Source organism: Oncorhynchus kisutch, unplaced genomic scaffold (assembly GCF_002021735.2).
Source record: "Oncorhynchus kisutch isolate 150728-3 unplaced genomic scaffold, Okis_V2 scaffold1260, whole genome shotgun sequence".
NCBI lineage: Eukaryota > Metazoa > Chordata > Actinopteri > Salmoniformes > Salmonidae > Oncorhynchus > Oncorhynchus kisutch.
The window spans coordinates 4,703-19,972 of record NW_022263205.1 but is presented as its reverse complement, the minus strand read 5'-3'; the positions used below and the strand labels follow the sequence as shown (position 1 = coordinate 19,972).

At 41.8% G+C, this 15,270-nt stretch overlaps 1 protein-coding gene across 2 annotated transcripts; it reads left to right on the top strand.

Annotated features, from left to right (window-relative positions):
• The first annotated feature begins 970 nt into the window (after positions 1–970).
• LOC109884073 (sodium/potassium-transporting ATPase subunit alpha-1) lies at positions 971–14,510 on the top strand. 2 transcript variants are annotated; one of them, XM_031818113.1, is made up of 21 exons: positions 971–1,271; positions 1,515–1,640; positions 3,782–3,841; positions 4,695–4,898; positions 5,020–5,133; positions 5,223–5,357; positions 5,453–5,570; positions 7,372–7,640; positions 7,788–8,231; positions 8,977–9,169; positions 9,284–9,459; positions 9,553–9,689; positions 9,846–9,996; positions 10,729–10,897; positions 10,994–11,148; positions 11,331–11,454; positions 11,800–11,945; positions 12,784–12,917; positions 13,090–13,191; positions 14,067–14,158; positions 14,371–14,510. In XM_031818113.1, the coding sequence occupies exons 1-21, from the start codon at positions 1,260–1,262 to the stop codon at positions 14,397–14,399; spliced, it is 3,090 nt and encodes a 1,029-aa protein (XP_031673973.1). In that variant the 5' UTR covers positions 971–1,259; the 3' UTR covers positions 14,400–14,510. The 2 variants fall into 2 exon arrangements, with proteins under 2 accessions (XP_031673973.1, XP_031673972.1); XM_031818112.1 differs by having other exon boundaries at positions 1,125–1,271; positions 10,729–11,148; positions 14,371–14,505.
• Positions 14,511–15,270: the final 760 nt, after the last annotated feature.

Genomic DNA, 15,270 nt, shown 5'->3' with positions numbered 1-15,270 from the left:
CTTCTCATGACATCACTCTGTATTCAGCTTTTCATGACATCACTCTGTATTCAGCTTCTCATGACATCACTCTGTATTCAGCTTTTCATGACATCACTCTGTATTCAGATTTTCATGACATCACTCTGTATTCAGCTTCTCATGACATCACTCTGTATTCAGCTTCTCATGACATCACTCTGTATTCAGCTTTTCATGACATCACTCTGTATTCAGCTTCTCATGACATCACTCTGTATTCAGCTTTTCATGACATCACTCTGTATTCAGCTTTTCATGACATCACTCTGCATTCAGCTTTTCATGACATCACTCTGTATTCAGCTTTTCATGACATCACTCTGTATTCAGCTTTTCATGACATCACTCTGTATTCAGCTTCTCATGACATCACTCTGCATTCAGCTTTTCATGACATCACTCTGTATTCAGCTTCTCATGACATCACTCTGCATTCAGCTTTTTATGACATCACTCTGTATTCAGCTTTTCATGACATCACTCTGTATTCAGCTTTTCATGACATCACTCTGTATTCAGCTTCTCATGACATCACTCTGCATTCAGCTTTTCATGACATCACTCTGTATTCAGCTTCTCATGACATCACTCTGCATTCAGCTTTTCATGACATCACTCTGTATTCAGCTTTTTTTGCCCCAGAGGCAACAAAACATCACATTTAAGAACATTTTAAAGATTTTTCAGATTGCTACTCAAATATCTACATGTGGTAGGTGCTAAAGTGACCCATAGTTGAATTACTGGTTGGGTTATTTTTAACCCATTTGTTTATTGTGAGTACTTTCAACTTCCAACTACCTACATACACATGGTATTGTAGGTACTATAGTGGCAAATGGTTGGGTCACTGGTTGTGTTATTTTGAACCCATTTGTTTATTGTGAGTACCATCAACTTCCGACAGGGATGCTTTCTTTATGGGGGCTCATGGTCAAAATGACCTAGCTGTACAGGTGAAGATTGGCACAGATCCAACTCCTTCTCCACAACCCCTCCCATCCTCGGTCCCTTCTCCACACATCTGATTCATTCCTCCTGTGCACCTCCCCTTGGCCAGGTAAACCATATAAATATTCAATCCTCAGTTAGCTACCCAGGGAGCTCTTGGTTTCCATCGAGACGTGGAGGAAGAGGGAGAGAGGCAGGTGTAGATGTGCAACAGGTGGAGTTTCTCAGGATAAGGAGGAAATAAATGATCTTCACAAAACCACTGGGATTGAGACAGCGGTGCAAGGATGGGGCTTGTAGTAAGTCTGCATTGCACTTTGGATTATCAGGATTTTAATACTTATTTTGTGTTCTTTCATCTTAACTAAAAATGTTATTTTACAGTTCATACTTGCAAAAAAGATTTCTCTAAATGTCATGTTTGTTTGCTGCTTCTTAAGGGGATTTTATACATTTCTAAATGGAATTTCTAGACCCGATTAGCAAAGAGGCACATTGATAGTTTACAGATTCTCATCATTAACGTGTGTTTTGACATACAGAAGGGGAAAGATGATTATAAACTGGCGGCGACCTCTGAGGACGATGGAAAGAAGAAGAGTGAAAAGCAGGTGAAGAAAGCGAAGGAGAAGATGGATAAGGATGACCTGAAAAAGGAAGTTGACCTGGTAAGGAAAACTGATTATTTATTCATTTATTCATCTAATTTAGATGACACGGACAGCGCACATGAATCCATATGCAATTTTTTTTTTAATATATACAATGACATAGCTTCAAAATGTTTGTGTTTTCTATAAGAAAAGACAAAGGTGCATAGTACACTGTAACGAAAAAAACGTTTTTTCCCACATGAAAAAAGACAACAGTTGACTGTAGAATACTACAGTTCTAACTATAGAATTCTACATGAAACTGTAGAATACTATACTGTACACTGTAGTATCCCTCGATCATGTGTAGTACTTATTGTAGAATGTTGTAGTATACTGTAGAATGTTGTAGTATACTGTAGAATGGTGTAGTATACTGTAGAATGGTGTAGTATACTGTAGAATGTTGTAGAATGTTGTAGTATACTGTAGAATGGTGTAGTATACTGTAGAATGTTGTAGTATACTGTAGAATGTTGTAGTATACTGTAGAATGTTGTAGTATACTGTAGAATGCTATAGAAAATATGACAGTATTATTGTTGTTTTTTAACACTGTAGAAAATACTACAGTAATGTTCACAAAAACACAACAGTCCACAAAAACACTACACTTATTTTACTTTATTAACTACAACAGTATTTAATATGCATATACTCTGCCAATTCCATTCCCCAATATTGCATTGTGAGCCACCCATAAGTGAGAAATTATCCGTTCAGACTTCAATCCTACTACCTACAAGTTATGGAAAATGCTTTCTTTCAGTGTGTCAAAGATAATGAAAACAAAAAACGATAGTAAATAATATAGTAATGCAGTAATGTTATACGGTAATTTGGGCGGGGAAAGAATTGCTGTAATGCAAATGGAACTGTAATTCTATCCCACAGAATTCAGTACCATAAAGAAAATGTTGGAGCTCCTAAAACGTTTTGACCACTAGTGGGAGCTAGTGGTATTGTTGTCTCTGGCTCATTACCATATTTTGAGGCTGGCCTTGTAAGAGGCTGTATTAGTTGCACCTGTTATAGAGAAAGCTGCACCAATTTAACTGGTGTGTGGTAGTAGCGCCCCAACCATTTCAAATGTATAGGGAACATACTGAAGTGGCAGTAAGTCTTAAACCTTTGGTTGAGCATTTTGCCATGTCATTTTGCCCTGTAGTCGCTGACCGTTTGGAAGCCTTTGTTAAGGCCTCTAGAAGTGCTAATGATATGAAACACAAAATATGAATTGATATGTTGTAATGTGTAAGCACTACCTAACAGCTAACCTGCTTGTACCAATCCCATGTCGTGTAAAACACTGTGAAATACAAACCCCTTCTCCCCTCAATTAATTTCATTCATTCCAATTACAGTCAGTAGTATTCACTGTTTTTCACACATTTCCAACTTTAACTGTATATATAACTGTAAAACAACACATTTCACTGAACCTGTCCAGTGTGTGACAATAAAATAGGTTTTATTTGTAACCGTATAATAGAGTCAACTCTATGATATTTTACTGTCATTACACAGTTCTTGCTTTGATACTTTATTCATATTACAGTAGGCAATATTAAATACAGTAACTTACCACTAGCTGCCTGTGAGTTACTGTAGAATTCACAGCAACCCCTTTACAGTGTAAGCCTATTCATCTCTGTGGGCCAGAAAAGGTGCAGCACACGACCTATCAAGCCTGTATAAAGCTCTTTGGTTTATAGATTTGCATTTGGGCACTCATTTGCATTTTCATTTACTTACTATCACTCTGCAGTGAGTCTTGGGGGCAGTTCTAAAACCCCAATAGCCTGTGTTTAAACTTGAGAGAAACAGTAGCCTTTCATTGGAAACTTCTTTCTTACATGTAGCGAAATAGGAAAACGGATACGTGCACTGTGCAGTACTTATTCAGGGCAGAAGGTAACATTCAGTAATGGATTCAGTCACGAATCAGAGCGATTCCATCCATCATACAGAAACGAATGACTCTTCTATGGTTTAGAGTCAAATCTATGCTGCATGACCTTGTCATACATAGAATCAGTTCAAACTATTGGAGAAATGTGTTTCATCACTAAATGTTCTGTTTACTTCTACCAATGTGGAAAGATTAAAGAACAACATGCTCTCTCTCTCTCTCTCTCTCTCTCTCTCTGATTTAGGATGACCACAAGTTGACCTTGGATGAGCTTAACAGGAAATACGGCACAGACTTAGCCAGGGTGAGTGAATATCTATGTGTGTTCATGTGTGCCTCCATTTGTAACATTGACAACCAGTTGGATCAGTAGCTCCTACGGATGAAAGCTGACTGTAATTTGCGTTGGTAGAACTTCCTCTGCCTTCTAAGTCAAGATGGCATCACTATCTAACACCGAATCGTAACATATGAAACATATCTATATCTTCCTAAAGTTTACACATTTTGGAGTAAAACATATATTTTCAGATTGTGTGACATCACTTTGCTTACTTTGTGCCTTCTCTTTCCTCCTTCCCTCCCTCCTCCTTTCCCTTCTCTTTCCTCCTTCCCTCCCTCCTCCTTTCCCTTCTCTTTCCTCCTTCCTTCCCTCCCTCCTCCTTTCCCTTCTCTTTCCTCCTTCCTTCCCTCCCTCCTCCTTTCCCTTCTCTTTCCTCCTTCCCTCCCTCCTCCTTTCCCTTCTCTTTCCTCCTTCCCTCCCTCCTCCTTTCCCTTCTCTTTCCTCTTTCCCTCCCTCCTCCTTTCTCTTCTCTTTCCTCCTTCTCTCCCTCCTCCTTTCCCTTCTCTTTCCTCCTTCCCTCCCTCCTCCTTTCCCTTCTCTTTCCTCTTTCCCTCCCTCCTCCTTTCCCTTCTCTTTCCTCTTTCCCTCCCTCCTCCTTTCCCTTCTCTTTCCTCCTTCCCTCCCTCCTCCTTTCCCTTTTCTTTCCTCTTTCCCTCCCTCCTCCTTTCCCTTCTCTTTCCTCCTTCCCTCCCTCCTCCTTTCCCTTCTCTTTCCTCCTTCCCTCCCTCCTCCTTTCCCTTCTCTTTCCTCTTTCCCTCCCTCCTCCTTTTCCCTTCGCTTTACATTTTCCCTCTCTCCTTCTTCCCCCACCTAGGGTCTATCCTCGGTTCGGGCTAAGGAGATCCTTCTTCGCGATGGCCCAAACACCCTGACTCCTCCCCGCACTACCCCTGAGTGGGTGAAGTTCTGCAAGCAGCTCTTTGGCGGGTTCTGCATGCTGCTGTGGATCGGAGCTGTGCTCTGCTTCATAGCCCACATTATCCAGGTTACCTCAGAGGAAGAGCCGACCAATGCTAATGTGAGAATCATACAATCATAGAATTCAGAGATAATCTGAGATGAAGCCTCCAGTGCCTGAAAGGCTTTTCCTACTAATGATAACGCAATATTCTCATAATCATTCTGCCTCTTCTTAACAGTTGTACCTGGGCCTTGTGCTCGCTGTTGTCGTCATTATCACCGGCTGTTTCTCCTACTACCAAGAAGCCAAGAGCTCAAAGATCATGGACTCCTTCAAAAACCTGGTCCCGCAGGTTAGACTTCTGCCTTTTCAAACTCCTCTGAGAAGAACTCTATCATATAGTTAGGTGTGCGGATGTTAATCGTGTCATCTTCCTTGTAGCAAGCCCTGGTAGTCCGTGACGGTGAGAAGAAGAACATCAACACTGAAGAAGTGGTGGTTGGCGATATAGTGGAGGTGAAAGGAGGAGATAGGATACCAGCTGATTTGCGTATCGTCTCTGCCAGCGGCTGCAAGGTGGATACTTAAAAAAAAAACATTAAGTAATGTGTCAGACGCGTAAATGTAATTCATTCATTGTTGTATTGACACAATTATCTTTCCCCACTCAGGTGGACAACTCCTCTCTCACTGGTGAATCTGAGCCCCAAACTCGTAGTCCCGATTTTAGCAATGACAACCCCCTGGAAACCAGGAACATTGCCTTCTTCTCTACCAACTGTGTTGAGGGTAAGTACCTTCTGTAACTATCTGCAATTATTGAATAGTTCAAATTACTTGTATTATATTCATTATTTTAAGAGGGGATTCAGACCGGAGTTAAAAGCGCGTGTATTGAACTTTATTCATTTTTTATACACTGTTTATTTGTTTCTATTCTGTTTGTATTCTGCCATTGAATTTAAGCATGTGGGAAACGCCAGAAATTGAGGTGTGTCGGAGGTGTGTCTGACCCAAATAATTCCATCACCATTAATAAGGTCGAGCAAACATGCCGGTTATAAGTGGAAAAGCATCTACTTTATTTTTCCCCGATATAAGTAGCAGCATTCTCCATGCACTGTCATTTATAAATTGACAAGAGCTAATTGATAAGAGCTAGGTAAATGAGTAATCCCCACAGTGAAGTATGAAATATGTGCCGTTATGCAGATTGTTTTTATTGTATGGCCTTATAACTTGCAGGAATTAAATTTGGAGACACGCGCCAAATGGGATGACAAGGTAAAGAGTTGCGCCAAATGTAACCTTTGTGCCCTTTAGGATGTTTTAAACATATGCTCCAACGTTTCTTGTTTTTTTATTAGCCACTATCGGGTGGTGACTGTACATAATAACCACGTATATTTAGTGTTCGTTCCCTTCTCTACATTCGTATCATTCCATCACACCATCACATCGTTTGATTTAGCCTGCCTTTCTCGCATTCATCTGAAAACGCTGTCACGTCTTTGTGTCTGTGGCTGAGGGTCAAGTAATAGTGTATACTATTTCATGAAGGCCCAATACAAATTGTAGTAAAAATAAATCGGGGGCTTATAGGCCTGTGAAATCATTCTGGAGCTGTAACCGATACATGGATCTTGACGCACAGCGGAACACTTTGCACAGTTCCATGATCAGTGCGGGCAATTAGAGTATGTTTATTATATCATACTATGTTATACTATTCTCCATATTATAATTATAAAACTATTATAGGTTAGACTATTTTCAACGTTACCATTGATTAACTGAATGTGGCAACTTTCAAAATGAATCAAAACACCTTTATTTGTGCATAAAAGCTTAATTTTTTCCACGAAGTAGGATTCATGTAAAATCTGTGTTTTAAAATGTACACATGGGTTCTGAAACAGCCTTGAAAACACATAGTTGTCTCTGTCGTTCTATATTCTCAACACATTCTCTCAACACATTCTCTACACCTTGTTTAGCGCCTCCATAAAGTAAGTCTGAATACTACTGAGATGTGGGTAGGAAAGGGAGACATTTGAAAAGTGTTAAATTGTCTCTTTGTGATTCTAAACTAGGAATCATCAAATCATCCATTTTTGTTATTGGGCAGATGGTCAGGGAGCCAGAACATAATTGGCTGCAAGAAGCCCAAACAGATATCATTTTTGCCTAAAACGTCATCATTTCAAACCTTGCTTACATTTGTATATGATCACGTGTCTCTCTATTATGTGTGGGAATACTTGTGAACATATTTCCCAAATTAAAATCACCTGGAGCTGATTTCCTGAATCCCCCCCCCCCAAAAAAAAAAATATATATATATTTTTTTTTTTTATTTTTTTATTTTTTATAATATATATATTTATTATATTTATATATATATATATATATATTATAATGTTTTTTTATATATTATTTTAACAATTTTGTTATATGTATATATATTTAAAAAAATTCTCAGAAATCATGGGAAGGCAAAATAAAACCACCCGCGTTCCAAATTCGGCGCACGGGCCGCCAGTTGGAGAACCCTGATCTAAACCATATACTCAATTTTTGACCCTTCCAGGAACTGCCAGAGGTATCGTCATCAACACTGGTGACCACACTATCATGGGTCGTATCGCCGCGTTGGCCATGAGTCTGGAAAGTGGGCAGACGCCTCTCGGAATTGAAATTGATCACTTCATTGAAATCATCACCGGTGTTTCCGTCTTCTTCGGTGTGACTTTCTTAATCCTCTCCGTCATTCTGGGCTATGGATGGCTGCCATCCATCATCTTCCTCATTGGAATCATCGTCGCTAATGTGCCAGAGGGTCTCCTGGCTACTGTAACTGTGAGTGCTGATGAAAAGTCATGTTTAACAAAAACTTAATGAAGAAAATGTATACAACATTTGACAAAATGTTTTTTGTTACAACAACAAAACATATTTTGTCAAATTTTCTATTATTTAACCCTGTGCTATGGATTTCCATCTTAGGTGTGTCTAACTCTGACTGCCAAGCGTATGGCCAAGAAGAACTGCCTGGTGAAGAATCTGGAAGCTGTGGAGACCTTGGGGTCCACCTCCACAATCTGCTCCGACAAGACTGGCACCCTGACCCAGAACAGAATGACTGTGGCTCACATGTGGTTCGACAACCAGATCCATGACGCTGACACCACAGAGAACCAGAGTGGTACCTCTTTTGACAAAAGCTCTGCCACCTGGGCTGCCCTGGCTAGAGTCGCTGGCCTGTGCAACCGAGCCGTCTTCCTGGCAGAACAGAACAACGTACCTATCCTCAAGAGAGATGTGAGCGGTGATGCCTCAGAGACTGCCCTGCTGAAGTGTATCGAGCTGTGCTGTGGGTCTGTCAAAGACATGAGAGAAAAGTACAGCAAAGTTGTTGAGATCCCCTTCAACTCCACCAACAAATACCAGGTAACCACGTGGTCAATCAAATCTAATCAAGCTTTATTTACACATCAAATTACAGACATGGAATGCAACACAATGTGCTTCACATGGAAAAAAAACTATGGAAGTAAAAACTGAAATATTTACTACATATTTACTACTGAGATCTAAAATATGGTGTGATGGACTTAAAATCATGGATGGCTTTTCTCAATCAGCGTGTAACTGCTACTGGGTATCTACAACCAGTCAGCTTGTAACTGCAACTGGGTATCTATATCCAGTCAGCTTGTAACTGCTACTGGGTATCTACATCCAGTCAGCTTGTAACTGCTACTGGGTATCTACAACCAGTCAGCTTGTAACTGCTACTGGGTATCTATATCCAGTCAGCTTGTAACTGCTACTGGGAATCTATATCCAGTCAGCTTGTAACTGCTACTGGGTATCTACAACCAGTCAGCTTGTAACTGCTACTGGGTATCTACATCCAGTCAGCTTGTAACTGCTACTGGGAATCTATATCCAGTCAGCTTGTAACTGCTACTGGGTATCTATATCCAGTCAGCTTGTAACTGCTACTGGGAATCTATATCCAGTCAGCTTGTAACTGCTACTGGGAATCTATATCCAGTCAGCTTGTAACTACTACTGGGTATCTACATCCAATAAGTAGCCATAACTTTACTTTACCAGGCTCACTGGTTCCCTTCTGAGTTATTTAAAATAAAGTCAACCCTCTTCATGGTGTCATCTCATCTTCCACTAGCTCTCCATTCATGAGGACAGCACGGCCGGCGAGTCCAATCATCTGCTGGTGATGAAGGGAGCCCCTGAGAGGATCCTGGACAGCTGCTCCACCATCTTGCTCCAAGGCAAAGAACATCCTCTGGATGACGAGATAAAGGAATCATTTCAGAAAGCCTACGAAGCGCTAGGAGGACTGGGAGAGAGAGTGCTGGGTAAGAGGGCACACCAATATGGAAACATATTCATTCAAAGGTTTGGGAGCTAATATACAGTCTTGAACATGCAGAATTTGTTCTAGGTTGTTTCTGCCTCTGCGTCCTTTCCAGGTTTCTGCCATTTCCAGCTCCCTGATGACCAGTTTCCAGAAGGCTTTGACTTTGACTGTGAAGATGTGAACTTTCCCACTGAGAATCTGTGCTTCGTTGGCCTCATGTCCATGATTGACCCTCCCCGTGCTGCTGTGCCTGACGCTGTGAGCAAGTGCAGATGTGCTGGAATCAAGGTATGGCAATATCATAGTAAACTCAAGACTCTTCGGCCGTCACACATAGCAGCCACTGTGAACAGGACACTCAACTTCCCGTCCTACACTTAGGTTATCATGGTCACTGGGGATCATCCCATCACTGCGAAGGCCATTGCCAAGGGTGTGGGCATCATCTCTGAGGGCAACGAGACTGTTGAGGAAATTGCTGCTCGTCTGAAAATCCCCGTTTCTGAGGTCAACCCAAGGTATGTTGCAGTTTGTTCGGGAACATTTCAGTGTATGTCATCACACTGTCTACACTTAAAGAGGAGAGACAGAAACCTATATTTAGCCGTTTTGTGAAAAATACAAGCCAGTTATATTTAGCTTATATTTGAGCTTTCCGTCTTTGTGCCATGCAGAGATGCCAAGGCCTGTGTTGTCCACGGTGGAGAGCTGAAGGACATGACCCCCGAAGAGTTGGATGACATCCTGAAGCATCACACTGAGATTGTGTTTGCTAGAACTTCTCCTCAGCAGAAACTGATTATTGTGGAGGGTTGCCAGCGTCAGGTACTATTGAGTTAATGAATCCATGCTTATGAGTCAGTCAGGATCATTGTATCTTTCGTTGCTAAGATCTTTAACCTCTACAGGATTGGTGGGTTCCCCATGGGATGGTTGAGCTACCGTAGGCTAACGCGATTAGCATGAGGTTGTAAGTAACAAGAACATTTCCAAGGACATAGACATATCTGATATTGGCAGAAAGCTTACATTTTTGTTAATCTAACTACACTGTCCAATTTACAGTAGCTATTACAAGGAAATAATACCATGCTATTGTTTGAGGATAGCGCACAGTTATGAACTTGAAAGTTATTATTAAACTATTATTAGGCAAATTTGGGCAGTCTTATACAACATTTTAAACAAAAATACAATGGTTCATTTGATCAGTCTAAAACTTTGCACATACAATGATGCCATCTAGTGGCCAAAATCTAAATTGCGACTGGGCTAGAATAATACATAATGGCCTTTCTCTTTCAAAGATGATGGTACAGAAAAAATACATGTTTTTTTCTTTGTATTATCTTTTACCAGATCTAATGTGTTATATTCTCCTGCATTCATTTCACATTTCCACAAACTTCAAAGTGTTTCCTTTCAAATTGTATCAAGAATATGCATATCCTTGCTTCCGGTCCTGAGCTACAGGCAGTTAGATTTGGGTATGTCATTTTAGGAGAAAATTGAAAAAAGGGTCCGATCCTACTAAACACCTCTCTTACTTATCCACAGGGGGCCATTGTGGCTGTGACAGGGGATGGTGTGAACGATTCCCCTGCTCTGAGGAAGGCTGACATCGGTGTTGCTATGGGTATCGCTGGATCTGACGTCTCCAAGCAGGCTGCAGACATGATCCTTCTGGATGACAACTTTGCCTCCATCGTGACTGGTGTTGAAGAGGGTATGAGGAGCTCTGCCGATGATTATCAATCTGCTGTGTCCTTCCATCCTTCTGTCATCACCCTGACTATCCCGTCTATCCTCTATTTCCCCCCAGGCCGTCTGATATTTGACAACTTGAAGAAGTCCATCACCTACACCCTGTCCAGTAAAATTCCAGAGATGACCCCCTTCCTCTTCTTGCTCCTCGCCAACATTCCACTGGCCCTAGGGACCGTCACCATCCTCTGCATCGACCTGGGAACTGACATGGTGGGTCTTTCAGATGTGGATATTACTCCTTAGTGAACAATCTGATCATGTGTTCTGGTGCATCACCACGAACAATGTCCGTGATCATTTCAGAGGTTGTTCAGAAGATATTTTCACAAACATCGAAGTGACCAACGATATGTTTCTAATTCGGGTGATCTTTTCCCATTGTTACCTTCAAGATCCCCGCTATCTCCCTGGCCTATGAACAAGCTGAGAACGACATCATGAAGAGACAGCCACGGAACCCCAAAACAGACCGACTGGTGAACGAGAGACTCATTAGTGTGGCCTATGGTCAATTTGGTAAGGCTTCTGTTTTGCCTTTATGAGTTGTATGTTGACCAGTCTGTTTCATAGCACATTTACAATCTGATCAATGTGTCTTCACTGACAAAATACTTGGTCAAACTTTATTAGGATAGTCCATCTGTATTATCAACAAAACATCATACTATCAACAGACTAACAGTTGATTAGCAACTGCTTGCCATGGTTAGGGTAAGGTAAAGTTTTGGTTAGGACTAGGGTTAGTAGATAGTTAGTTGAAATGGTACTGATGCTTGTCTGTAGATAGTCCATTTGTGGATGCTCTACAGACTATCCAAATAAAGTGTTACCAAATGCTCTCCTCCTTTTTCCTCTTCACAGGAGTGATGCTGGCCGCAGCCGGCTTCTTCACATACTTTGTAATCATGGCTGAGAACGGGTTCTATCCCATGGACTTGCTAGGAATCCGTTTGGACTGGGAAAACCAGTATATCAACGACTTGGAGGACAGCTACGGCCAGCAGTGGGTGAGTACACAAACACTGCTCTGCCTTTTTGCTGTCATTTTACTAACGGATTCATAGAAATAGAATGAATAGAAAGGACATCTCCATTCAAGTCAATGATGGCATAATGGATGGGCTGGCATCAGTTTACCAGTCAAATTGCCAGGTTTATAGCTCCTAGCCTGTTCTATTACATTTATATGAAGGGATTAGCATTAGCTTTGTTTTGAGTACCTTCTTGTGTGATGAGTTCTCCATTTGAACTTTTTCAGTCTCTCCCATTTTTTTGATTTTGTTCATTCCAGTAAGTTTATTCCATCAGGAAATTCAAGGAAACTAAATATATCAATAAATGTGATATAGTATTAAAAAAAGTTTGGAAGTCATGGCTGGGATTATGGATCAGGGTTGTTGCACAGCTTGCATTTCAGATAGTCAGTGGACGAACAGTCACTGCCAGAGAGACAGGTCTGTAGCCTCGGACCTGCACCACACAACCCCCAACGTCCTCTCCATGCTTTGGGCTTCGTAGACAGCTTGCTACTATTCCTCCATTTGTGCACTTGTGGATTCCACTGCTGTCGCTTGCTCACATTCTCACCACACATTTAGTAACATTGTAATAAACACGTTCCCCCTTCTCCCCTCTGTTTCCCTATCTACCCACATCTCTTCCCCTCTCTCTCCCCCTCTTGCTCCCCCCCTCTCGCGCTCTCCCCCCCCCCTCTCTCTCCCCCTCTCTCTCTCTCTCTCCCCCCTCTCTCTCTCCCCCTCTTGCTCCCCCCCTCTCACGCTCTCTCTCTCTCCCCCTCTCTCTCTCTCGCTCTCCCCCCTCTCTCTCTCTCCCCTTATCCTTCAGACATATGAGAGCAGAAAGATAATTGAGTTCACCTGCCACACAGCGTACTTCGCCGCTGTTGTGATTGCACAGTGGGCCGTTTTGATCGTCTGTAAGACCAGGAAGAACTCCTTCTTTCAGCAGGGACTAATGAAGTAAGTACACACATCGATCTCCGTGGTCTGGGTCCTAAGACACACACGTTCATACACACACACACACACACACACACACGTTCATACAGCCCTGCGACTCACTTCAAAAATCAATATCCACCCTGTTGGTTTTAAATCCATCAGAATTCATTTGTTTTTTCTCCCACCTCAGGAACCGTGTTCTCATCTTCGGACTTTGTTCAGAATCCGCCCTGGCTCTCTTCCTGTCCTACTGCCCTGGAATGGACGTTGCCATCAGAATGTACCCACTCAAGTGAGCAATAGACCCTTCAGATTATATTATGCTCTTCTGTATACCAACTTGGAACAAAGGTCACCCTCTGTTTTAAAAGACGAGGTGGAAAATGGGTGGATATTGTAAAGGGCGGAAACTACTGCAGTCTCACAGGATCAGTTAGGGCTCACTAGCTAGCTCCAGTGTAATGGGGTTTACTGCCCAACCAAGAGAGAAAGTACAGCTCCAGTGTAATGGGGTTTACTGCCCAACCAAGAGAGAAAGTACAGCACCAGTGTAATGGGGTTTACTGCCCAACCAAGAGAGAATGTACAGCTCCAGTGTAATGGGGTTTACTACCCAACCAAGAGAGAAAGTACAGCTCCAGTGTAATGGGGTTTACTACCCAACCAAGAGAGAAAGTACAGCTCCAGTGTAATGGGGTTTACTGCCCAACCAAGAGAGAAAGTACAGCTCCAGTGTAATGGGGTTTACTACCCAACCAAGAGAGAAAGTACAGCTCCAGTGTAATGGGGTTTACTGCCCAACCAAGAGAGAAAGTACAGCTCCAGTGTAATGGGGTTTACTACCCAACCAAGAGAGAAAGTACAGCTCCAGTGTAATGGGGTTTACTGCCCAACCAAGAGAGAAAGTACAGCTCCAGTGTAATGGGGTTTACTGCCCAACCAAGAGAGAAAGTACAGCTCCAGTGTAATGGGGTTTACTACCCAACCAAGAGAGAAAGTACAGCTCCAGTGTAATGGGGTTTACTACCCAACCAAGAGAGAAAGTACAGCTCCCAGATTTACGCTCAATTTATTCTCTTTTTTATTTTCCTTCCCTCTTTCCACTTGTCTTTCATTCACTTTTACCTCAAAAATGTTTCTTTTCTATTTCCTTGTCTTTTTCCTCAGGCCTTTCTGGTGGGTATGTGCCTTTCCCTACACCCTGCTCATCTTCATCTATGATGAGGTTAGAAAATACATCATGCGACGGAACCCAGGAGGTAAGTGCTCAGTCAGGGTCTATAGACAACAACAAGTTTTTAAGTTAACGCCGACAATTGGCCGTCACTGTCAATTATTGTACAAGAACATGACAATGACATGTAAGATTGGGAGTGCGGTATTTTAACATTTGTCTCGTGGAGATTTGCAGTGTGGCAAGATGAAATCGAACTAATTTGTTTCTTCTCTCGGGAATTGTCTCTTCTTTCAGGTTGGGTGTACCAAGAGACATACTATTGAGACGAAGAGGCCGTCCCAGGATCACTCAATGTCACTCTGCTGCAGTATTGCCTTGTAATTCAATCGTTCATTTTTACAATGATATTAAACCCATTTGCCTTTGATAGACAATTCTCTGACCTTTCTTGATAGTCTGTTCCTGTAGCTCCTTAAGAGTCTCGGTTGCACTTTACTATTCATCTTTATGGAGTCAGATTGCGTCGTCTTATTACGGGTTATCATCAAACACGAAAGAGGAGCATCGCACATCCAACACCAGATCACCCTAAAAAACGTTGGGTCCTGTAGCTTTATCCAACACGGATCGATCTGAAATGAGCAGCAAAGACAATAGGTCACAATGTCAACAGTAGCCTATCCCTGGGAAATGCGTTTAGGTCTACCTTGACTTGTAAATGAAGTCCATCCGTCTGTCCTTACATTAGAAAATGCTTCAATCAAATCGTTCTGCGTTTTGTTTGATGTAGGTCTATCCGAAAAACACGGTGGAAGTGTCTGGGTTTATCATTACTCCTAAATGCTTACTCTTTTTTCCTTAAGCATGTCTTTCTTCAAAATGTCACTGTTTTCCTTTAGGCTACCGAAACATGAGAATAACAGGTTATTAGCCTATACGAACTTGTAAAATGTAGTCAGTGTGTGTGAAACAAACTGTGAAAAAGAGTGTCACCATGTGGTGGTCTCTGATAAAGGTGCTGGTTTAGATTATAGGTACAACTGTCCCAGCGTCCCGGTTAGAGGATGGAAATGACTGGTAGTTTCAAATTTTTTATGTCACATGCACAAGTACATTAAAATACCTTTCCTTCAAGCTCTAACCCCAGCAATGCATTAATCAATAACAATGTAATACTAAAAATAACAAGGTAGA